Raw genomic sequence first — 26,117 nt, 5'->3', positions numbered from 1 at the left:
CTACCACAGAACCTCACAAAGTCTCACATCTCTAGTGTGCAACGCAGTCATTCTAGCGTGGTCTAGTGATGGGGCTCTGGTCTGGGTGTCAGGAGACATGGAATCTGTTTGCAGCCCTGCTACTGATCTCCTGTGTGATTTTGGGCAGGGCCACTTCTTTCTGTCTCTGGTTCCCCTCCACCCTTTGACTGGCTCGTCTGCCTAGGGTGAGACTGTAACTTACCCAATGGGGGTAAGGCGCTCTCTTAGTCTTCTGTACTGACTACCCATGTTGCAGGTAGAAGTACAGTGAGGAGATCAGCCTCCAGGCATATGTGAGTGGGGAACGGCAGAGCCTCAATTCCAACCAATTCCCCAATACCCTGACCAGCCTCCCAGAGGCAGTGAAGGAGGAGAAACAATCTACATCAGCTAAAGGGTCGTCATAGATTACTTCACCCTCTACCCTTCCCAGAGCTCTAGGGGAACCAGGAAGCACTATATAGGTTTAGGGGACTACAAGTTGTCATCAAAGAAAAAACACCATTGCAAAATGCTCCTTCTGCCGGATGTATTGCTTACACAGAATAGTTTTGAATACTTGATTAAAAACTATTTTATCTGATCAGTAATGCAACAGTAAGGAAGTCAGTTCTGTTCTTAATCTTCAATTGATTATAGCTATAGGAATTAATGTTGCCAAAGTTTGGGAGAAAATAAGGATTTTAGGACATTTTTAAGGAAGAAACTAATTTACATGTATGAAAATGCTCTCTTAGCACATTCCTGTTTGCTTTAAAACAAATGCATAATGCAACATGAAATGAGGCCTGTCTACTGTGTAAATTCCGATTGCAATTGAAATAAATTCCATGTAATAGACTGTATGCTGTTCTGAAAAGTTAAATAAGAGCTTGAAAATGTGAAAATAAATTGGGTCTTTTCATTCTCTCGCTAGCAAACTTTAACAAATAAAATGTAATATCCCTGAAGGACAAATGATTCAGAGCACTGAAAGCAAAAAGCCTCTATGGATTAGGGTCATGCACTCAATCATTTCTTCCAAACTTAAACATAGGTATGAGAAACGCTCTTAGGTCTTTATATATCAAATCCTGGGTCTTGACTCCATACTTTTGTCACAATTTGTTATTGGGATATAAATCACTCAACAGAATTCTCCATAAAGCCTCATTATAGAAAGGATTTCTGCTGGTACCACTGATTGATTTGCTGATTTACTGCTTGCTCATCATTGATCTGATCAGGTCATCCTTTCAGCTTGCTAAATATATTCCACATGCATCAAGTAAAATTTGTAATGTTTTCAAGGCAAATAAGTTGAGAGTCAGACACACATTCATTTTCCAGTACCCAAACCTAGCTCTGGCCTAACCAGTCAGTGCATTATAGGACTCCTCCAAAATTAGGGCCCCAATACAGGAATTACTTAAGAACATGCTTAACTTTAAGAATGCGCTTGTGTCCCATTGAAGTCAATGGGAATTAAGACTATACTTGGTGCTTTCTTAAATCTATATTTAGGTGCCTAAGAATGGAATGTCTAAAAGTGCCTAAGTGACTTCGGAGCATAAATCCCCAACATCCCACCCTGAGGTGCCTAAAATGGCGGCAAGAGTCTAGTTTTAGGCTCCTATTTTTCAAACATTTGGACCAATGTACTCAATGTTAGATTGAATCTAGAAACAATTTCCTTTACAAAAATCAGTTTTGTGCTTTAGGAAATATATAGACATCTTTACTGCTGGGCTTCTTGGTGGGCAACGCCAACCCCAGAAGTCAGATACAGGCTGATGTGCCGGTAGCATGCATATGATATCCAGCTCTGCATCCACTGTACAGTGAACAGCTTTCTCGGTGTGGTCTGGAAATGAGTGCCTGGGTAAACAGCAGTTGACTAAAGATCAACCCAGGCACAACACATGAAATGATAGACACCGACTCCGTGGGTGCTCCAGGGCTGGAGTACCCATGGAAAAAAATTAGTGGGTGCTTAGCATACACCGGCAGCAAGCTACTCCCTTTCTCCCCCAGTACCTTCCATCTGCTGGTGGCCCTGCCAATCAACTTCTCCCTCTCCCTCCCAGTGCCTCCTGCCTACAGCTGTTCCACAGCATGCAGGAGGCACTGAAGGGTGGGGGTGGGAGGAGCAGGGAAGAGGCACACTCAGAGGAGGGGGTGGAACTGGGCAGGAAGAGGTGGGGTAGGGGTGGAGCGGGGTTGGGAAGAGGCAGGGCAGGAGTGGGAGCTTGGGAGAAGGGGGTGGTGCCTGTGCATGAAATGCTGATTGAAAGAAAGAAATGTTTTGAGGAACTTGCCTCCTGTACAACATGCTTCGCTATGGAGGAGGCACATGCTCCAATGGGATCCTTTAGGGCTCCTCAATGGGTTCCCAAGATGGCAAAAAAGGCCCATGTCTGCTTCATCTGCACATGGCCAGAAAAATGTACCCGAATGAATTGGATGCTGACTGGGCACAGTGATGTACATGTTCATCATGATAGAGTCATAGTGGTTAAGGCCAGAAGGGATCATTAGATCATGTAGTAGTCCAACCTCCTGTCTATCACAGCCCACCTACACCACCCAGCACCCACACACCAAACCCAACAATGGAAATTAAACTAAAGAAAATGAGACTCACAGGAGACTAGACTATGATGTGCCCCAGGCAGCAAATAGGAGGGACCCAGGTGCACCCAGTGCCCAAGACCTCTGCAGTGGCTGGGAATGATTAAGTGAGATATACCCAGATAATCTTGGCAAGTAAACCACACCCACCTAGGAAGATGAAAAACCACCAAGGTCACCGCCAGTGTCCCCTGCGGGAAAACTATTTCCAGTACCCACACATTGCAATCAGTTATACTCCAAACTGAGCAAGAACCAGCCAGCCAAGCACCTGAGAGAGAATACTTGGTGCCACATCAGAGCCCTGGTCGATCTTGTGTCCCATCTCCAGCCGTGGCAATCTCTGATGCTTCAGAGGAAGGAAATTAAAAAACCCCTCCCAGAATACATTGGGGAAGGAAATACCTTTCTGACCCTCTGCAGGTAGTTGGCTGAGCTTTTGGAACATGATACAAACCAGAAGTGAGCCCCTGGGCTGTGGAGCCCTGCCCCCATCATCACAAGCAACCATGTTATATAATCACACTCCTAAATTTGCCCATCTTGCTCTCAAAACTAATTACATGTTTTTGCTCCACAACTCTTGCTGGGAGGCTGTTCCAGAACCTCACCCTTGGGATGGTTAGAACCCTTCTTCTAATTTCCAGCCTGAATTTGTTCATGGCCAGTTTATATCTATTTGTTCTCGTGCCAATGTTGTCTGTTAGCCTAAATAGCTCTTCACCCTCCCTGCTATTGACCCTCCTAATGTACTACTAGAGAGGGGGGAGGGATAGCTCAGTGGTTTGCACATTGGCCCCCTAAACCCAGGGTTGTGAGCTCAGTCCTTGAGGGTACCACTTAAGGAGCTGGGGCAAAATCAGTACTTGGTCCTGCTAGTGAAGGGTCCCTTACAGTTCTATGAGATAGGTATATCTCCATTTATTATTATATATCCCCTCTCAAACCTAAACAAGCCAAGCTCTTCCAGTTGCCTCTGGGACTGTCCATAAATTATATAACTCGCTATCGGTTGGGTGTGTCCTCAATTTTGTGTGTTTGTTTCCATGTTACAAAGGGGAGGGGAGTCTTGAAAAATCACCAAAAAATGTGTTCTGTAATTTATGGACATCCCCTCTCATAAGATAGGCCCTCCAGCTCCCTGATCATCCTACTAGCCTTTCTCTGAACCTGTTCCAATTTACATTTGTTTTCTGGTCACCCGTGGTCAAGAAATGATGCACAGTAATTCAGATGAGGTCGTACCAATGCCTAGTACAATGGTATTAATACTTCCCTATTTCCACTGGTAATACCTCACCTGATACATACTAGGAAACACTTCAGCATTTTCTGTCAACATATTTTAACCAATACACAAATGCAAAACTATTAGGACTGCTAAAGTTTGAGTTGAATTATTTAACCATTATGTACTTACCAATGTCTTAATTCTTTTAGTGCATATCTAGCATCATGAAAAAGCTCCAAATTGTAAAGGTTGAACAGTGGCCTCATGGTTAAGGCACAGGATTGGGACTCAGGTGCTCTGGGTTGAATTCTCAGCTTTGCTATAGACTTTATGCATCACTTCATCTCTCTGCACCTGCATCAGTCAAATGGGGATAATAATACTTCCTTTCTCCCTCTCTTTGTCTGATTTGTCAATTTAAATTGTAACCTTCTCCTTTCAGGGACCATCCCTAACCCTATGTTTGCATGTCAAACAACAGAAATAACTGCAGCATTAGTATAAACCAGAGGTGGGCCAACTACGGCCCACGGGGCCATCCTGCCCAGCCCCTGAGCTCCCGGCTGGCCCCAGCCCCTGCCCTGCTGTCCCCTCTTCCCCGTGGCCTCACCTCACTGTGCCAGCAGCGTGGCGGCGTGGCTGGCTCCGGCCGGGCAGCGCAGCTCAGGGGCAGATTTATAAGTGAACACATGGTGCCCTGGCACAGGCCCCCCAACAAAAGGAGGCCCCAGGACTGGGCACTCGGGCAGCTCAGCACCGGCGCACCCCCCGTGGGGGAGGGGAGAGCTGAACTGCGGGGGCAGGAGAGCAGGCGGGCGGTGCGGGTGGTGGGAGCGCGGAGAACGCGACCAGAGGACTCAGGAGGAGCACTGGGCGGCTGCGCAGTCGGCCGGAGAGAAGCGGTGCTTTGAAGGGGAAACCGCCACTTCTCTCTGGCTGCACGACTGCCCCCATTCCTCCTGAGTCCTCCACCCATGTTCGCAGGGCCACATTCCAAAAGGGGCTTGCAGGGGGGTGGATAGAGGGTGGGGTTCCGGGGGGCAGTTGGGGCGGGGATCCCGGGAGGGGGCGATCAGGGGACAAGGAGCAGAGGGGATTGGATGGGTTGGGGGTTCTGAGGGGGGCAGTCAGGGGGCAGGAAGTGGGAGGGGGTGGATGGGGGCAGTGGCCAGTCTATTTGGGTAGGCACAGCCTTCCCTACCCGGTCCTCTATACCGTTTTGCAACCCCGATGTGGCCCTCGGGCCAAAAAGTTTGCCCACCCCTGGGATAAACAGTTTGCCTGCTTTTCTGTGGTTTGGATTTACTATATGTTATAAATAGCCATAGAAGTAGCTGCCCACACATAGTGTACCATGTACTCAATGTGATTATCAATGATTTTTTGTCTGATAGCTTAACTACTTGAAAATACTCCCTATAGGAGAACACCACCACTAGTGAAATCAACAAACCAATGCAATGGGCTCCATTTCAGGCTAGTTAACATCCTGAAAAGCTTCTAAAATACTCACTCACTGTATACTTATGGTGGGAAGCACCTGATAGAAAAGGTGGACGATGTCCTCCGCTCCATGCACTCGTCACCAGTTCAATTAACTCCCTGTTTGAAATGATCACTTAAGATATGGGGATATGCAAGTTTAAGCCAAGTGCTAAAGCTGCTGACTTAGTATTTCCACTACTTCACCTTAAAACGAAAATGTACAGAGAATTTGAAGCCAAAGGAAGCAAAACTGCAACCTCACAGGTCGAGTGTCTGACTTATCAGATTTCTTTCAACTGCACAATTAGAATATTTGAAGAACAAGAATAAATAATATACCCTAGGGGAAAACACTGAATACCTGCTTTCATCCTGCGCAGAAAGATCGTTTGTAGTACAGTATGTTTTCTTCCCTGAGTTCCAGAGGAACTTGGACTGTCCTCGGACAGCTGTGCAGAAAAGAGCCAGATCTCTCCTGCTACATACCTGTGCTCTTAACGGGTGCTCCTAGAGCACTGGGCTTTACTGCTTTACTGTGGCCTGCCTCTCTTCTCACACAGCATGACATCTACAACATTGCAAGCGACAACAATGCAGGGTCACAACTCAAGCAAATTAAGAAGGGATTTTTGTACTGTAATGTACTTGCTTTGGGTTGGATTTCTGTTAGACTTGTATTTCTCTGAAACTGTTCATCCATCTATTATATTAAAACTCCATTAGGTAGCGCGCAACTTTTCCAAATGAATATTGCTAGTATTAATTCTTTTGTTTATTACAAATATTGCCACGACACATCATTCACACATTAATCTATCCTTAAATATACCCTCTACTCTAGATACCCAATTTAACATGATTATTGTGTATCATTATAATTAGTCAATACATTTTGACTAATGGGGGAAGGGGTAGCTCAGTGGTTTGAGCATTGGCCTGCTAAACCCAGCGTTGTGTGTTCAATCCTTGAGAAGGCCCCTTAGGGATCTGGGGCAAAAACAGTACTTGGTCCTGCTTGTGAAGGCAGGGGGCTGGACTTGATGACCTTTCAAGGTCCCTTCCAGCTCTAGGAGATAGAATATCTCCATTAAATTAAAATTTTCCACCTTCTAGTTAATACAAGCTTTGGAGAGTTTAAAGAAAAAAACAACAACCCAAAACATTTATATTAAAGCATTCAATCATATCTAATATAGTATCAGGTTTACCACGGACAACACAGGGATGAAATGTCTAGCATTTGGGAGTTTTAATATAATATTTTACTCTGGTTCTAATACTACACCCATCACCAGGGCATCTGAGCGCCTTCTGGAAGTGCAGTAAGTGACATGACTAATATCTGCTCTGTGCAATTCTTTCCTTTTTTCTCTCTTCCTTTTGCCAGGGGGAAAATTGGGTGTTGAGCTCGAAAATATTGTTATTTTCTTTAACATGTGGTATGTTCTGTGGTTTGATAGTGAAGAGACAGTCAAAGAAATGTCCCTGGCATTCGAAATAGATGCTGGTGGAATTTGTGGTTCTTCTGAGATGCTGTCAGGAGCTAATTTCACAGTGTTGTCTAGCTCCTTGAGAATGCTCAGTGTCCTGTACAAGGAAGCTTTACGCTTGTGGTAGATATAGTCCCACTGTGCCTGAGGAGTGGAGTTGTTGATTGGGGTCTGTGACCGGAGACATCCTTCTCCTGTCTTCTGCACTGTCTACACAGACTTGGAGATCTTCAGATGTTAGATACCCCAGTGCAGTTTATTCATGTTTTGCTCGTTTCACCATCTGACTGATCTATACACCATAATTATTTATGGTTGCACTATCTCCTCAATTTTCTGCCAACAAGAAGAGAGGTCTCTCTACCCAGAGAACCTTTCTAGTCCTGATTCTAGTTCTGCTAGCCTGCCTCTCTCTCTCCCCATGCATTTTCTTCCCCTGCCTTCCTATACCTCCCGTGTTAATGGGCCAATTTGCTTGTTAGTCCTCCCTCAGTCCATTCTAATCCAGTAAGTACATCCCGTCCGGTTCACTCTGGGGGGAATTAATTGATGTTTCAGGGACCAGAATGATGGCTCAGCTGTTGGTTCCCAGCACTCTGTCACCTACCCTTCTGTTTCCTTCCACACTTTTATATCCTTTCGGAAGATCCCTAGAAAGAACAAAACTAAGAAGACAAAATGGTGTGTGTCTTTCTGGGTCACCTAGCCCCCAGCAGTCAGTGTATGAGGCCTTTGCATCAAGCTGACATACAAAGGAAAGGTTGTGCAAAGGTCAAAATGAGGTGGGTGGGTGGGTGGAAGCAGCTCTTCACTTGGGGAATGAGTTTCCCATCTCCTGTGAACCACAGCTCCTAATTCTACCCCTCTCCCTCTTTTCCTACCCTCACCCTGTCAGTGGGGCTGGGTTGGTCACAGCACTTAATGCAATTCTAGGGCCTGTGTGTTTTCCATGAGGCAAAAAAAGAGAACTGAGTCTTGGACTGGGTTTGAGTTGCGACTGTTTCCACTTTTATGTTCACTCCTACCAAGGGGGTCTCTTGCCCTCAGTTATCAGAGGTGGTAGGTGAGCCCCCACTCTTTGAATCATGAAGGAGAAGGGGCTGTCCTGAGTGGAAGAGATTCCCCCATGATTGCTATTTGAGAAGGGAAATCTTCAACCTTCCAGGTTCTTATCAACCCTTTGAGCATGAATGGAGCTATCAGCCAGGGAGAAGCATTTCGGTCTATACACCTCCCCACCCTTTGCATTTTCTTCTGTGGCTAGCTGAGATCAGATCTCATCCTCCAGATGTTTTTCTTATGAGCCTGACTGTCTTATGTTGCAACAATGGGGAAGCGTGGAATCTGGCACTCCCTGTGGGTAAGCAGCCTACTTAAGCAATGGCAGCATTTCTGGTGTAGGGCCCTACTAATGACAATTCAGTTTCGTTCCTGATCGTCGGTTCCATGTCACAATGGTTCTATTTAGAGTATTCGAAAATATCACTTACCAAAATGTCAGTCCTTTCAGCTTGTTTAAATGCAGACATTTTCAAAGCAGCAAGAATGTGTGCAAGGTATGTAGGAGTCATTAAAACTCTAGGTAGGCAGAAAGTCACGAGTTAGCTATCTCCCTGCCCACAATGCAGAGGGTGACTAGCCTCTGAATCGCCTTCTCCAAAAAATGCCGGCATTTCGTGTTAAAATGCTTTGCTTTTTGGGCCCAGGTTTGGTCACTATTCTGTGTGAATACAAGTGTAACTCCTTTGACTTCAGTCTAGTCAATTCATGATTCACACTGAGATTATTGTCTGTTATTTGCATTGCAGTAGCACCTAGGAGCCCCGCTCCTGGATCATGACCCCGTTGTGCTAGGTGCTGTATGAACACAGAACAAAATGAAAGCCCGGGCCCTTTGTTGACTTTTACCCTACCTTCAAGTTGGAAATAAATACTGTCAAGCCAGAGCCACTTGTTAACTTCCCCTGATGACCTCTTGTTTTCAAATATGTTGCTTTCAGCTGAGATTTGCATTTCTTTTTTCTATAATGATCCCGTACAGCTTTTTAAAATCTTTCAGACTCTAAATGGTATAGTCCAACTCAATCCAATCCGTCCTCATTATTGATACCCCCTAAAAGCTATATCAATCTGGCAATTGTCTGTAGAATTACTCCTTGTCTACAAGTGCACTGGCATTTTGTATGGAAGTAGAAACATTTAATATATAATTCACTAGAGGAAATGACTTTCTGCTGCAGAGTAGTTATGAGAATTACAGTCTGATGTTAATAAAGTGCAGACACAGTATTAGGAGAATTGTTAGCTATTACTGGGCAAAAAATCCAATCAAATCCCAAAACAAAGTGCTATTCTTGTCTGCAAAGTGAGCAACAGCTTGTTCCAGGAGAAAGCAACATTTAAGGAACCAGCTTGCAAATCTCTCATAGTACCTATTGCCTTCCCTTTGCTGGGGAGAAGACTGAGAGCTCTCTCTCTCTCTTCTTTCTAGGGCTGGAAATTTTTTGCCAGAAATTTTGAAAAAAATTGTTTTTTAAAATTTCCCCCCATTTCCCTCCCCCTTTTTGACACCCCACCAAATGGTTTTGGTCTGTTTGTTTTTCCTGGCTTTCTGTCCCTTTTCCTCCCTTTTACAGTTGAGGGGGAAAGGAGGAAAGTTAGGGAAAAAGGGGGCAGGGAATGAAAAAAATTCACCCGTTCATATTTTCGCGGTTTGTTTTGTCACTGAAAAACTGTTAAGAACTGAAAAAATTCCACAAAAAGTGTGTTTGGGGAAAAAAAGGTAATTTTCCATTGAAAAATGTTTTCAATAGAAAAATTTTCAACCAGCTCTATTGTTGACCCTCCCTTTGTGTTTTTCCTCATTCCTCCTCTTTCTTCTCCTTCCACTGGTTGGTCTGTCCTTTTATATCCAGCCTCATTTTTCTCCCTTCTTCTATAGCCTGTGTGTCCTAATCCCCTTCCTTTATTATTTTATACGTGTCAAACAGGGCCGGCTCTGGCTTTTTTGCCGCCCCAGGCAAAAAAGCCTCCCGCCGCCCCCCGCGCCCCCCCCCCCAGCGCGGCAGGGGAGGGCACCGAGCCCGGCCGCAGGCCGCTCTCCTCAACCGGCCAGAGTCCCGGGGAGAGGGCGGCGAGCCTGCCGCGGCTCCGCTGGCGGCCGGAGCCCCGGGAGGAGGGCAGAGAGCCCAGCCGGGGCTCCGCTCTCCCTGGCGGCCAGAGCCCCGGGAGGAGGGTGGAGAGCCCGCCACGGCTCCGCTCTCCCCGGCGGCCAGAGTGCCGGAGGGAGGGCGGAGAGCCCGCCGCGGCTCCGCTCTCCCCGGTGTCCAGAGCGCCGGGGGGAGGGCGGAGTGGCAGCCAGAGCGCCAGGTGGAGGGCGGAGAGCCCGCCGCGGCTCCACTCTCCCCGGAGGCCAGAGCGCCAGGAGGAGGGCGGCGAGCCCAGCGCAGCTCCGCTCTCCCCGGCGGCCAGAGCGCTGGGAGGAGGGTGGAGAGCCCGCTGCGGCTCCGCTCTCCCTGGCAGCCAGAGCGCCTGGAGGAGGGCGGAGAGCCCGCCGTGGCTCCGCTCTCCCCCGTGGCCAGAGCCGGAGCACCAGGCCTCCCCCCTCCAGGTGCCGCCCCAAGCACAAGCTTGGTGGGCTGGTGCCTGGAGCTGGCCCTGGTGCCAAATTATACAGCTCTATATAGTTTGAAAGCTTGTCTCTCTGACCAACAGAAGTTGGTCTAATAAAATATATTACCTCATGCACCTTTTCTTTCCGAATTGTACTGGGCATTTTCCAGATAAAGATCAAGCCCATTTTCTGTCTTAAATGTAGATTGTAACCTCTTTCAAATAGGGGTTGGGTAATCTTGTATGTTTTTACAGCACCCAATGTAATGCTCTATTTGGAGCACTGTAATACAAATACATTCATTATAAGACAAGGTCCCTACCTAGAAGTCTTTTTTTTTGTCCATTTCTTTTCTTTTATTTTTTCTCTCTGCCCTATTTCTTTCCTTCCATTGTTACTGCCCATCTCTCTCTCTCGATGCTCAGTCCTTGTCTTGGGTTTTGTACCTTCTATCATTCTCCTCTTGTTCTCTACCTCCCTTGTTTCATCCTATCCAGCCATGTTCCTTCCCTGCTTCCCCTTACTTCAACCTTTCCATCTCCTCCTCTCCTCCTTCTCCAAATCAACGATTTCTGCCACCCCTGCTGATTTATCACTTGGCAATGGTGGGGAACATATTGCACCTATTTGCAGTGTTTAACTTATCAGCACATATTTACAGTGATAATCCAGGGGTTTAGCACGAGAATGCAGTGCAAATTTAAATTATATCAGTTTAGAGAGTATGCAATCAACTACATTAAAATTTACTGCAGAATTCATGAAAGTCACTGGTTCAGCACCTCATCCCAACTGGCAGTTATTATCAACACTTTATAACAAACAGATGCAGATGGTTCTTCTTCGAGTACATGTCCGTACGGGTGCAACACTGTAGGATATGTGCGTGCTATGCACTTTTGACCAGAGCAGCACCACATGCTCCCATATGCGGACATATAAGGAGGTGCGGACCTGCCATCACTCAATGCCTTCTCAGCTGCCTGTGGATTCAGATGGAGCACTTTTGGCATCAGCTGTTCTCAGCATCCTGCCTTTTCTCACTTACAGCGAACCATTACTTTTTTATTTTCTTAATTTTTTATTTCATTAGCTGTTATTTTTTTCTCATTTTCAGCACATTTGGGCTTTGACATGGAGGGTCCTCGCCTCCCATTGTCTGGACTTTTTATTTACTGCTTCGGCACTTCCCTGGGTTATGCTGAAAACCCCAGAGTTCCAGCCCTGCCACAGGCCTTTTCCCCAGAGCAAAGGGCACTCCAGCTGTTTATGGTGTCTCTGAGACACCCACATCCCGTCAAAGTGTAAGGTCTGCATGGGGTTTCAAAGCAGGTTTCAAAGGACAGAGAGGCTAGGTTGAAGCTCCTCTCAATGGAACGCTCCCTACTCCAGCAGGATCCACTTCCCTCCTCCCCGCTACATTGGCCTCAACATCTCAGGCTGCTCCAGCGATTGCCGGACCTGCAGCAGCAGTTTTGGAGATGAAGATGTTGAAGAAAAAGAAGCCCTTTTCTCCTTCCAGGGAGTCTAAGAAAAGGCTGGGTCACCCCATAAATCTGGCTCCCGGGAGACCTCGTGTCCCACAAAAGGCACCTCTGAGGCTCCGGCTGAAACCCATACTGAGGTATCTGCCTTGCCTAAGAAGCCTCAGTCTGGGAAGTTTTCTGCTAGGCAATACAGGGAAGCGCCCACCTCAGTACCATCTGACACCGCTTGGCATCAAAAGGTCCTTAGCCACTGCAGTAGTTATGTGGCAAGCATCTTGGCTCCAGTCTCCTAGACTCCCAAGAGAAGTACAGAGCTCCAGGGCCCAAGCTCTTCAGTGCTGACATGGACTTCTCACTCCACTCCCTTAAAGATTCAAGGGCAACATTAGACATACTCTCACTGTACTATACAGCATTGCCTTCAATGGGGCGGAGCTGGTAGCCAGGACACTTAACCTGTTTAGGAAAAAGTCCTATCATTATTTAAACTTTCTGCTTCTAGCGACTACAGGTCTGTCGCATCTTACGCGCATTTAACATGCGTGATTTCAGCTTTGCACAGTCGGCAAAAACAAAAACAAAAAAAAGAGAAAAATAACTATTTTAATACTGTACTTGTAGTGCGGGCGATTCCGCCCACCATTCAACTCAATGTAATTTTGACTATACGTGGTTTTCGCTTTACGCGCTAACTGCAGAACGGACCCCCCGCGTAAGATGAGACTCGCCTGTATATTTTGGGTTTGGATCATTCTGATCTGTGTACTTTTTGGCTTATGCTCGTCTCATGCGAACTGAGCTTTGTGTGCGTAGAAGAGGTACAGACTACTAATATTTAACGTATACTAGAGAAGTTCATTAAAAACCTACATAGCTGAAACGTAAGTCTATATGAGATACAACCCAAAATATTTAATATAATACATACTGACAGGAAATGTACTTCTCCAGCAGGAACTATTCTCAATGATGCTAGACAAGCATTTAATTAAACTAAATGGAATAATAGATTTATATAACATTCTGGTTAGAGTTCTTCTATCTGCTGTATTTTACTAAGTATACAATTATTTGAGGAGTCCAAAGCTATTGAACAAATGTTGTGAATCTCCAGAACTTGGGATGATTTCCATAACTTTCTTTTTCTGCATTCCTAAGAAGTACTGCTCCCAGAACCAGGGCTATATTCTGATATCCTCACTCATGGTGAGTACTGCCTTCCGCTGGGCACATTCCCAGTGAAATCAGTGGGGCTGCTTGTGGAGTAAGGTCCTATTCTGTTTGGGCGAGGGTGTCAGCATCTGCCCCCAATTATTTTAGGGGATAACATGATGTCATCTGACATGTTCAGAGAGATTAAAACTGTAATCGCATTCCAAGGCCCACAGTTTTCTGAAAGTGGTTGTTTTTGGAGCAATATCAAGAGAGAGCAACAGTCCCTGCGCTGTTAGAGGAGTCAGAGGTAGAACATTTTTAGTGAGCTCCTGCTAATGCCTGAGATTGTAGTATCCTCTGAATTCCCAATGTGATAGTATAATGCAAAATGTCTTAGTGCTCCCCACCAATTAGCGGGGGCCTGATACTGCCTCCTTTACCCCCTCGAGTACTAACTTACCCTGCAAGTAGTCCCACTTGGGAAATAAGATATTATTCAAGGGGAGATAAGTAACAGATGGCATCTTTGGACTGTAGAAGTTGTCAATGACCCCCAATAGGTTGAATAGCTTTTACTCTTTCCTCCAATAGTAATTGTGAAGGAGTAAGACAGTTTCTCAATTCCTCCATTTTGTTGCTCTTAATTGACCAAACAAAGGAAGACACATAGAAGGATTTGTTATATACATTTTCAAAAATTATCTCTGATTTTGAGGCTCAACTTGAGACACCCAGGGTCAGGTGTTCCGAAGTCGTGAAACCAGTGGGAGCTTCCGGTGCCCAGCAACCCTGAAAATGCAACCCACGGTATTGGAGAGGCAGAAACTGAGGCACCCAAAATCAAAAGCCCACTTTTAAAAAAAATTGTTTACTGCTGAATTAAACTACATTGTGTTTTTGGGAGCTTTATAAAAGGACTGCATGTACTATTGAAAGAGACACTGGAGTACATAGTGATTTATTTCAGTCACATAGTGTAGAAACTGGTGACATTTCTTGGGTAACTCTCCAGACAAAGGAAAACAATCGAGTGCAGAAATATCACTTCAGCCAGATAAGGTGTATTTTATCTACAAACGTTTCAAGAATAGCCCGGGCTGACATTGACATTGCCCAAAGAAACCAATCAGAACAGGAAGATAAAGCTTGCAATCACCCCTTGTATGCAGGTTGATATTCTTCTTGGCTACTCCTATTTGTCTTTTACTAGATAAACGTTCAACAGCCTTGTGGACTTTCTTAGCTCCTTGGGGTCTACTGCTTCACCTGACTCCTCCAGCTGCGGAGCTGCATTTCTAAAACCCCAAATCTTTAAGAAAGCCCAGCTCTTTTTCCAAATCTACACACGCCACAAAGAAAAATCTCGAAGCGAATTTTATTACTTGTACAATTGCTTTTGCTGTAAAGGATTGAGCCAGAGTTCTAATTGAACACACATAATACTGCTAAAATACATCTATATACCTTTCTCTATTTTGAGCAAAAAGAACAAGGCGTACTTGTGGTACCTTAGGGACTAATAACTTTATTTGAGCATAAGCTTTCGTGGGCTACAGCCCACTTCTTCGGATGCATAGCCCACGAAAGTTCATGCTCCAATAAATGTGTTAGTCTCTAAGGTGCCACAAGTCCTCCTGTTCTTTTTGTGGATACAGACTAACATGGCTGATACTCTGAATTCTATTTTGAGCCTAAGGGCAGGTCTTCACTATGGGGGGGGGTCGATTTAAGATACGCAAATTCAGCTACGCGAATAGCATAGCTGAATTCGATGTATCGGAGCCGACTTACCCCGCTGTGAGGACGGTGGCAAAATCAACCTCCGCGGCTCCCTGTCGATGGCGCTTACTCCTACCTCCGCTGGTGGAGTAGGCGTGTCAATTCGGGGATCGATTCTCGCATCCCGACGAGACGTGATAATTCGATCCCTGAGAGATCAATTTCTACCCGCCGATTCAGGCGGGTAGTGTAGACCTAGCCTGAGTCTACTTTCAAGTGACCTCTATAGGTGTGGGCTTGTACTCCATGCCAAATTAGGTGTAAATTCTGAGCAAGGGTTCTCGGTTTTTATAGCACATTAATGCAGCAACTCCAGAAACATTCAAAAAGAGACTTTTTTTCTTGATTTAAATATGCAAAGGAAGACTACAATTAATGCAGGATTTTGATATTAAATAACATCTATTGTCCCTTACCTTTTCTGTTTTCAGCGTAGCACAGATTTTTGTATTTGCAATTCATGAATGCCTTCCTGAAGTTGGCAGGGTGGAAGCTGGAGATTTTGGTAAGAGACATCGGGGGCTTTGGGCAACAAAAAGGCATGGGAGGCATTTTAGGATTGTAGGATAATACATTTGTTGGATTTTTCTGCTAAAGTGATCAGCAGTGAAATAGTTAACAACGTTGATATTTCCAATGTTATCTTTACGTTTCAGGGTTAACAACCTATTGAGATGAATTGAACTGCTTAATCCGTGAATTGTATTTGTAGATAGACCTTGCTGCATTCACTCAATTCACAGGCTTAAGGATTTCTTTGCAACCATTCAGGCTAAAAATAGTGTTTCTAAATAATACCTAGCACTTAGATTGAGGTCTGCTAATGAAAACCACTAAGTACTTTATAAAGGAAGGTATCATTATCCCCATTTTACACATGGGGAACTTGAGGCATAGGGAGGTGAAGTGATTTGCGCATAGTCATGCAGTAGGCTAGTCGCAGAGCCAGGAATAGGTCCCAGGTCTCCTGAGTCCCAGTGATATTTTCTTTTAATATACATGAAAGAATGCAACAGCACCCTGGAAACTGGGCCAGTCACATTTCTGTCCATAGAGACATGATAAGAAGAAAATGTTCGCAGCCTGGGTGGTAGGTTATTAATCACTGAATACACTTCACTGGGGCTAACAGGTGCAAGAGTGGGAATGAGCTATCCATATCTTAAATAATGTTTAGTTTTGTAATAGTGGATTGTTTAGGCTGTTAAAAATCTGATACCTTTCTAGCTATAAAAATACCCATGGATTATTTAAAGTGATCAAAGCCATAGAGGGATTTATAGCTTTTGGATCACTTATGATCATTGCTCTCAGCTCTGCTCTTCCATTCTAAACCCCATAAACCCCATTTATTTTTTCTTTTTCATTGTAAGTTTGACTTGGCATTGGGCAGTGTCACTGCATGACAATCCCATACCATTGCTGCTGTCTTCGACATTGTTGTTATCATACCTAGGCTGCTGCTAACAAAACAGCTGTACTGTTAATCTTGTATGTTATTTGGAGAATTACGGTTAGGGTTACCATATTTCAGCAAGCAAAAAAGAGGACGGGAGGAGCCCCGCCCTAGCCCCGCCCCTGCCCCTCCCACTTCCCGCCCCCTCAGAACCCCCAACCCTCCCCCCGTTCCTTGTCCCCTGACTGCCCCCTCCTGGGACCCCTGCCCCTAACTGCCCCCCAGGACTCCACTCCCTATCTAAGCCTCCCTGCCTCTTGTCCCCTGACTGCCCCAACCCTTATCCACACCCCCACCCCCAGACAGCCCCCTGGGACTCCCACGCCCCATCCAACCACTCCCCACCCCCTGACAGCCCCCCCCCAGAACTCCCAACCCATCTAAACCCCTCTGCTCCCTGTCCCCTGACTGCTCCGATCCCTCTCCGCACTCCTGCCCCCTGACAGCCCCCCCGAGAACTTCCAACCCATCTAAACCCCTCTGCTCCCTGTCCCCTGACTGCTCCGATCCCTCTCCGCACTCCTGCCCCCTGACAGCCCCCCCGAGAACTCCCAACCCATCTAAACCCCTCTGCTCCCTGTCCCCTGACTGCGCCGATCCCTCTCCCCACTCCTGCCCCCTGACAGCCCCCCCCCCCAGAACTCCCAGCCCCCCACCCCCCCGCTCCTTGTCCCCTGACTGCCCCCTCCTGGGACCCCTGCTCCTAAATGCCCTCCAGAACCCCACCCCCTACCTAAGACTCCCTGTTCCTTGTCCCCTAACTGCCCCCTCCTAAGACCCCCTCCAACTGCCCCCCAGGACCCTACCCCCTACCTGTACCCTGACTGCCCAAAACCTTATCCACTCCCCCCAAAAAGCCCCCCCCCGTTTCTTGACTGCCCCCTCCAGAACCTCCCTGGCCCCCTTACCCTGCTGCTCAGAACAGGGTGTTGGGCTCTGTGCGAGCCGAGCCGGACACATGGCTGCGCTCCCCAGCACAACAAAACCCGGTCCCTGGCCCTGCACAGTGCTGCTGGACCGGGCTGCAGGGGAGAGCTGCCGGCTCAGAATGCAGGGCGGATCGGGCTCCTCTACAGCTGCTCCAGAGTCCAGCCCGGGACTTCCCTGCAGCCCTCCCAGCTGCTCGCTCTGCTCTGCCGGGGGAGGGGGGGAATCCCGGACATTTTGAGTGATTTACAAATTCCCCCCGGACGCTATTTTTAGAACAAAAAGGAGGACATGTCCGGGTAAATCCGGACGAATGGTAACCCTAATTACGGTACTCCTCAGCCCCTCCCTAAAATTACAGCTATTTACTAACAAACTGCTTTCTGCAAGTGACAGCACTGTATTATTAAAACTTACACAGCCTCTCTGGTGGTATTAGTCAGAGTGATGAGTGATTGAGAAAACCAATGGACTAATGCAAGATGCTGTTTGATAAACATTTAATTTAATCAAGTAAAAGCAGGCAAGTGAGAGCCCCTTTCTCTCTCTCATCCTTTGTGGGAGCTCTAAAATAAAATTTCTTTCTCCTCCTCACACCAAACTCTTCCATTCCCTCCTTTTCCTTGTCATATAAGAAGTTTTTAAAGAATCATTTAGGATTGGATTCTGCGTTGTGGAAATTGTGGAGATTTCAGTGGGAGGAGAAATGGGCCCTGCATTTAAAGCAGTTGCCAGAAATGACGTTAGGAAGAATCACATGTGAAATCAAGTGTGATAACATTATATCAGAGAGGCAGTGTGGGCTAATGGTAGGACACTGGAATAGGACTCTGGAGACCTGGTTTCTACCACTGACCATGGGCTAGTCACTTCACGTCTCTGGGCCTCTGTTTCCCTCCCATTCTTTATCTATCTTGTCTGTTTTGATTGTAAGCTCTTCAGGGCATGGGCAATCTTATACTATGTATTTGTACAGCACCTAGCTCAATGGGTTCCAGTCTCAGTCGGGACAGCTCTATGTTTTTTGCCACCCCAAGCACTGCAGTCAGGCGGCCTTCGGCGGCATGCCTGCGGGTGGTCCACGGTCACGCTGATTCGGCTGCATTTCTGTGGGTGATTTGCTGGTTCCGCGGCTTCGGCGTACCTGCCACTGAATTGCCGCCAAAACCGCTGGATCGGTGGACCTCCCGCAGGCATGCAGCCAAAGGCTGCCTGACTGCCGCCCTCATAGCAACCAGCACGCCACACCCCGCGGCTTGCCGCCCCAGGCATGCGTTTGCTGCACTGGTGCCTGGAGCCGCCCCTGGTCTCAGTAAGGGACTCTAGGTGCTACCATAATATAAATAGTGATTATTATTCTTTAGCAATTTATTTAGGGTTGCCATCTGTCCAGTTTTCAACCAGAACATCTGGCGAAAAGGGAACCTGGCAGTGGCTGGTCAGCACAGCTGACCGGATGCTAAAAGTCTGGTTGACTGCAGTAACTTGCCTCCTCCACTGGGGGGTGGGAAGAGCAACAGCTATGGCTGGAGCCACATGGAGGAGCTGCTCTCTTCTCCGCTGCTGACACCTGACAGAGAGCAGTGGCTGGCTTCTGGACCGGGCTCCAAGAGGTGGGTGCCACTGCCCGGGGGGGGGGGGGATCCTGTTCGCCCCCCCTTCTCCCCCAATTGCCCCAGCCCTGACCTCTCATTAATTAACCGGTCACGACAAAGTGATCAATTCCTTCAGCTGACTGGCTAAAGGGTTTTAAGTCCAAAGGTCCCCTGACTTGGAAATCTTGTTGTGGTGTTTGTTGCATATCATTGCAGTATAATTAGTCTTAGCCCCGTAGTAAATGTAATGACATGGCAACAAGCATGGCCACCACAATTTTTTTTTTAAATGTAGTTGTGCATCCAAAATTTATTTTTTAAGGTGCACTTTAGTAGAGGTGGGCAAGTTTTATGGTGTGCTAAGGGTGTTGAAAGCACACTTGTGTTCATAGATTTTAAAGTTAAAAAAGAACTATTGGATCATCTAGTTCAGGGGTCGTCAACCTTTCAAAGAAGAGGAGCCATTTTTTTGGTTTTGTCTTTGACCAAAATATTTCAAGAGCCACATCACATGCAAAGCTACTTGTAGAGTTAGAATTTATCAACTAATAATAATTAAACATATTAAAGTTATTACTACTGACTAATACTTTTAATGCGACTTCTGCTATTTGACTTTGAATATAAACAGGAGGGGGCTCTGGGCTGGGGCAGAGGATTGGGGTGCAGGAGGGTTTGTGGGTTCTTGGAGGGAGTTTGGGTGCAGGACGGGGTTCTGACCTGGGCATGGGGTTAGAGTGTGGGAGGGGGTGCCAGGTGTAGGCTGCCTGTCTGCCCTGACCCCACGCCGCTCCCAGAAGTGGCTGGGTACTGACAAGTCTCTGTGTGCCCCTGGCAGGGGGGAGGCGGTGCTGCCCCGCCCCCAGCACTGTCCTCACAGCTCCCGTTGGCCCATTGGTGGTGGAATCTACCACTTCCCTTTGTGGTTTATTCCAATAGTTAATCACCCTCAGTGTTAAAAATATGTGTTTTAAATGACTGTGTATCCTAGTACACTATGCAATGAACGGGCTTTGGCAGGTACTGTGGGAGCTTGGAAGAAGAACAGATACTCAAGGTGTGTAGAGCCGGTTTGAAAGCAAAACTTTTGTCCCAAAGGAAAGTCTCATATTTTTAAATTTGTCTAATTCCCAAATTGGGACAAGATATCAAAATTTTTCACAGAATAGAAAGCTCACAATCATTTTGGTTCAGAAATGTCAGGAAATTCTGCATCCAACTGTAAAGAAACATTTCGACATTCCCAAATCATGGAGTTTCATTCCAGGTTGTTCAGTGGAATCAAAACAGTTAATTTTGGTTTGGTTTGCCATTAATCTGTGTCTCTTTGAGCCTCCTGCAGTGCCTCATGGAAGATATAGTTCTGAAACCTCATGCCCCCATTCTCCTTTGGCTGGACTACATCTTCCTGGTGCACACTGGTCATGTGACTCATACAACATACTACATTGTCAGTTTAACTAGAGGGGCAACTATGGTGCATCATAGGAAATGGTGTCCATCCAAGGAGACAGAGAAGAATAGGGGAATGAGGCCCTTGAACTTTACAACTGCCACAAAGCTTTAAGGTCAAAGTGATCCAAAATGTAACATTTTGATTTGGATTGACAAATCACGAGGTTTCATTTCAGTTTTCCTGATGGAAAATGGAAACATTTTTGCAAAATTGACATTTTCCCGTGGAAAATTTTGATTTTGCAGGAACTGTATTTGTCATTAAAAAAAAAAAAAAAATTTCAGTGGAAAATTCCCAACCAGTGCTAGTGTTCAGCCTGTATGAATCAGAGCATCACCATCTGGTGTGCCATTAGAGAAGTGCAATAACATGCATTTTCCTGATGTTACTGTTTAATACTTACAAGTAAGACAACATGGTAATATATTGTATTTGGGAATTCATGGGAACATGTTGTGAAAGTTCAATAGCTTTGCAGAACGGGGGTGGAGAGGAAGATGTTTTCAGTCTGAAAATAAAGAACAAACCTAAAACAGGTACTGTAGGTCTTGAAATAAAAAATAGACAAAGCACTGTAAAAGAAAGATTCCAGTCCTGCAAGACACTGAGCATCTCCTGCCAGGCATTGAACATCCTCAGTTTCTACTGAAATCAACAGGAGCGAAGGGCAGTCAACACCCAAAGAAACAAAAATGATTTTGGTGTAGTTATAGTGGTAAACGTTACTGTTTAAAAGTGTCACCATTTTATTCGTATCAAATCGAGATGGTCAAAAAATTGGGTTTTATTGTTGGAAAATTTTGATTTTTTTCAGAAGAAATTCAAATACTGAAAACTTGGGCCAAAATCCAAAGTATTTTGATTTGGAAATATTGCCACGGGGACTCTTTGGAATTGTCATTCAGGTGCTTCATGCCCCCATTCTCTTCTGTGAGCCAGGCTTCCTGGTCAGACTACATCTTTCATGGTGTACCACAGTCTCTCCGATTGAAGATACAAGGCAGTGCATCATGGGAGATCCTGTCCATTGTGCCTCATGGGAGATGTACCCCGGCCCCTAAAGTAGAACGGGACATGAGGCAACTGAACTGTAGCTCCCATGAGGCACCACAGCAGCATTTCCAAATCTAAACTTTCTGGGTTTTGACTGAAATATTTTGGTATTTAGAATTTCATTTTTTCAATGAAAAATCAAAAATTGTTTGCAGAAAGACACTTTTTGCGAAAAAAAATTCAATTCCGTTAATTCAATCAATTAACCCAATTTTCTGTCAAAAAAAGTTTAATTGGAAAATTTTCAACTAGCCTTAGTAACTACTATTTGTATCTCTCATCTGCAGACTTTACTGACAAGAAAAAGTCTACACTACCCTTAAACCTGCAGAGCCAATGTAGCTATGGACGATGATGCTGCATTATATTATAACGTATGTAGAACACACAACATTGTTGTCTCCATTCTAGTTTGTTATTATTTACTGATGGCAGAATTTTTATTACTGGCAGTGATTTCAGAGGCAGGTAGAGCATCGCCTGATTTTCAGATCTCAGACTGAGTTTGCAGCGATGAGAAAATCATATTTTGACATGTAAGCTAAAGAAGTTTGATATGGAACTCATTGAAGCCTGATCCAAAACTATTGACCTTTATGGAAAGACTCTCATTGATTTCAGCAAGCTTGAGATCAGGCCCTGAGGGACGGTATGAAACACCACAATGCTACTTTAACAGATCCACTTTTTAGAATACAACATAATTTAACAGATTAAACTGCACAACAAAGAAGGTCCTATTTTTAGACAGCAGTAGAGACTCTACGGGTCCTTTTTAGAGAATGTGTGCAAAGAAAATGAGACAGAACAAATGGGAAAGTATTTACTATAGAAGATGGCAGGCAATCTCAATCATTTTTTTATTGGCATGCTAACTAATGAGTCTTCTAAAGAAATAATACTGTGTAAATCTGCTATTGCTATGGAAGATAATAAAGCAGTGAGAGCCACTGGGTCAGTCAAATTTCATATCTTCTACATTATGCAAGAATTCAAATGCAGAAACACTGCAAAATTCTGTGTCCAATTAATAACCTGTTCTGAAGAACTGCAAGTGCTTGGTAAATGCAATTTGAAATGCAGATACAGTGTAAGGGCTGGTCCCCACTTAGTCCGGACTTCGGACTAAGGTACGCAAATTCAGCTACGTTAATAACGTAGCTGAATTCGAAGTACCTTAGTCCGAACTTACCGCGGTCCAGACGCGGCCGGAAGTCTCCCCCCGTCGACGCCGCGTACTCCTCTCGGCGAGCTGGAGTACCGGCGCTGACTGTGAGCACTTCCGGGATCGATCCGGGATCGATTTATCGCGTCTTAACCAGACGCGATAAATCGATCCCAGAACATCGATGGCGTGCCGCCGGACCAGCCGGTAAGTGAAGACTAGGCCTAAGTATTAGAGACATTAGAGGAGAGACATTAGAATTTCAAGTTGTGAAACTTAAAAAACTCTTGAGCTATCCTGGGTCTTGCAGCAGTAATTTGTTTAAATCTGGTGCAGAAGGTGAATGCTGAAAGGTAGGGGAGGCATTGGACATAGTCATTCCCTCCCGACCCTCCTGAGTTCATGGATTCTTTGAAGGCCCAGGTAGTTCAGCAGGAAAATATTAATGTTGAACACACTTCAAAGGGTTCGGCTGAGTTGAGATAAGTGTTTGAAAGTGTGGATACTTTTCTGAAGCTTAGAATAATTATAACAATAATATGTTTCACTTGTGTAATTAGTTAGTATTTGTTGAGCATAGTCAAGATGGAAATTTCTATATGGGTACCGAGAATTCTGTATTTTAGCATCTATTGTGCTTTTCACCCAAGCATCTCAACGTGTTCATGCATTATCTAAACCCCCACCGAACCCTTGTGAGATTGGGAAGGATTATTAATTATTTCCCCCCTTTCACAAATGGGGAAATCGTGGTTAAGTACATTATCTAGGGTCATGAGGACAGTCTATGGCAGAGCTAGGATTGTAACCCAAGTCTCTTAACTCCCAGAATATTAGATTGCACTGTTTCCTATCCCAATTATCCATATGTTTGAGTCTCCTTCCACTATCTTCATAACATCCTCTTTCTCCTTATTGTGTATGTCTCTGACAATCCTGGCTTCTTTCCTATATTATCTGCCTTGGCTTCTTCTACCCCTGCAAACAACCCATTTACGTGTCCGGCCTTTCAGCCCCTCTGGGTGTGCTGAATTAAATTTTTGAACACATGGGGGTAACAAACCCAAAATGCACTGTGTGCCTGAGAGCTCTTAGACAATACCATGGAATAGTACAGTGGTAATGAGAGAAGAGTAATTCATGAGTAAAGCCAGTAGCTGGGAATGCGTGACAGGGGGATAGATCACTTGATGATTACCTGTTCTTTTCATTCCCTCTGAAGCACCTGGCATTGGCCACTGTCGGAAGACAGGATACTGGGCTAGATGGACCTTTGATCTGACCCAGTATGGCCGTTCTTATGTTCTTAATGTGTTTATTCATGGGAAAAGACCACAGGGCCACATTGTGATCAGTGGAATAGAACAGGGGTGTAATTCAGGGAGGAATTTGTTCCACAAGATATATGGAAAAATCTATGAACCCACAGAGAACCTGATCTAGAACCTGTTGAAGTGAATGGGACTCTTTCCACTGATGTCTGTGGGCTTTGGATCTGCCCCACACCTAACTGTGACTGTAAATAAGCCCTGTAGGGCAGAGGTTCCCAACCTTTTTATTGCTGTGTTCCCCCTCGGGGAATTCATGTCCCTTGAATGCTCCCCTCTTTCTAATAACCAGTATTTTTGTGTAGAACAAGAGGGTCTGCTCCACAGCCTCGGGCGCCTGGCCAGGAGTCTCTGTGAGGGTGTTGATTGGACAGCAGCTCCCCTGGGCTGGGGGTTTCAGTCCACCTCATCCCTCCAGGCACTCTGGGCCTGGGGATGCAGCTCCCTTCTCGGCCACCTTTGGGCAGCAACAACCATTGTGTCCCTGGAAACCAACTGCTGGGCAGTCAAGGGCGGTGCTTTGGCCCTGTCAGGCTGCAGCTCCAGAGCCTCTGCTGAGCAGGGCCAGCACTGCAGAGTTCAGCTGTGCCCTTCACTAAGCTCCTGTGCAAGGGGTGTCCCTGAGCAGGTCACTGGGACTGGAGAGGTTTGTGGAGATGATCAGAGCAGGTTCATGCCTAGGGGACGTCTGCACTGCTGCTTGGAGGTGTGATCCCAGGTAGACAGACTTGTGCTATCTCAAGCTGAGCTAACACATTAAAAAGAGCAATGTAGATGTTGTGACACAGGTGGTAGCATGGGTTAACCACCTAAGCTCGGACCCAGGGGGTCAGTGGCTAATCTGAGCCATACTGCAATGTCCACACTGCTATTTTTAGCTCACGAGCTCAAGCAGAGCTAGCACGAGTCTATCTACTCGCTCTGGGAATCACATCTCCTAGCTGCAGTGTAGACCATACCCTAGAGGCAAACTAAGTATTAGAGACATGGATGAAGGTCCTGAAAGACAGCAGCAGAAACTTGACTGGTAGAAGAAATAGTTAGCCAGTCAGTGCAGCAATGTCTGCACTATTGGACATTGCCAATGCACGGTGACAAACCTAAACGAGAAACATTCTGAGGTGCATCATTCAGGCAGAAGATGTTCATATTTAGGAGATTATTGTTGTGATTGTGTGCAACAATATAAGAGATTCAGAAACAATACATGACCATCTCTGGGGGACTTGGCTGGCAAACACTAAGTTAAGCGAGACTGAAGAACATGGGACAAAGGAAATTATGAGTAAATGGAAAAAGAATAAATAGAATCAGAAACATTAACCAATAGTCGTTGAAAACTGAACTTTAACTGTAAGGATGTGGGGAAGAAAATATTATATATTGTCGTATTTGTGGACATATATACAAATCTAAAAGCTCATTTGAGCAAAAAGGGCTGCTAACAAGTCTTCAGCATTAAAGTACATGAATGTAAAAAAGTAAATGAATGATGGGTGGAAGTTGGCTCAATTGAATTAGGAGTTGACCTACTAGAAAATGAGGCACCAGCAATAAAATAAACAATGTAGCATAATTACAGTTGTGACCTCCCGTAATTAACAAAGTTACTGCTTAAGGTCTTAGTGGATTTATTGTACATTTTGTAGCAATCTTTTTTTTCCCTTCCCCAGAAACAACAAGCATTCCTAGACTTAGAGAGAACTAGAGATGGAAAAGATGGGGGAGGGATAGCTCAGTGGTTTGAGCATTGGCCGGCTAAACCCAGGGTTGTGGGTTCACTTCTTGAGGGGGCCACTGAAGGATCTGGGGTAAAAATCAGTACTTGGTCCTGCTGGTGAAGGCAGGGGGCTGGACTCGATGATCTTTCAAGATCCCTTCTAGTTCTAGGAGATGAAATATCTCCATGTAAAAAAAAAAAGATCATTTAGATCCGACTGCCATGCAGCCTTGTCCAGTTGGGCTGTGAATATACTCATGTAGTGAAGGATTGTTTCTTGTTTCACTTTCACTGGGAGACTGTTCTGCAGCCTAATTGATCTTGCCCTTTATTAACATTTTTGCTTCTATTCAGCTTATATTTGTATTTGCTCAATTCCATCCCATTACTACTTTTTATACTTTCTTTTACCACTCGAACTCAATATTATCCCGCCTTTAAATACCTCTGCATGATCACTTGGTTCCCCTTTATTGTTGTTTTCCCAAGCTCTAAAACTGAGTAGGGTTAAATTCTTCTGTCCTTGTTCATGGAGAGAGACAGAGT

At 45.5% G+C, this 26,117-nt stretch overlaps 1 protein-coding gene across 6 annotated transcripts in view; it reads left to right on the top strand.

Annotated features, from left to right (window-relative positions):
* DPP6 (dipeptidyl peptidase like 6) overlaps nt 1-26,117 on the top strand; it is a 767,813-nt gene that overhangs the window by 254,332 nt on the left and 487,364 nt on the right. Inside the window, exon 1 of one of the 6 annotated variants that reach the window (XM_054021145.1) lies at nt 21,670-21,732. The exons of the other annotated variants lie outside the window; for them this stretch is intronic. Coding sequence (XP_053877120.1) covers nt 21,703-21,732 — 30 coding nt within the window. The 5' untranslated portion in view covers nt 21,670-21,702. Of the gene's footprint in view, nt 1-21,669; nt 21,733-26,117 lie in introns of those variants that run through there. 6 annotated transcript variants of the gene reach the window in all.

The sequence above is a fragment of the Malaclemys terrapin genome, chromosome 2 (genome assembly GCF_027887155.1).
Source record: "Malaclemys terrapin pileata isolate rMalTer1 chromosome 2, rMalTer1.hap1, whole genome shotgun sequence".
NCBI lineage: Eukaryota > Metazoa > Chordata > Testudines > Emydidae > Malaclemys > Malaclemys terrapin.
The sequence above is the reverse complement of the archived record's forward strand: the minus strand, read 5'-3'. Positions and strand labels throughout refer to the sequence as shown.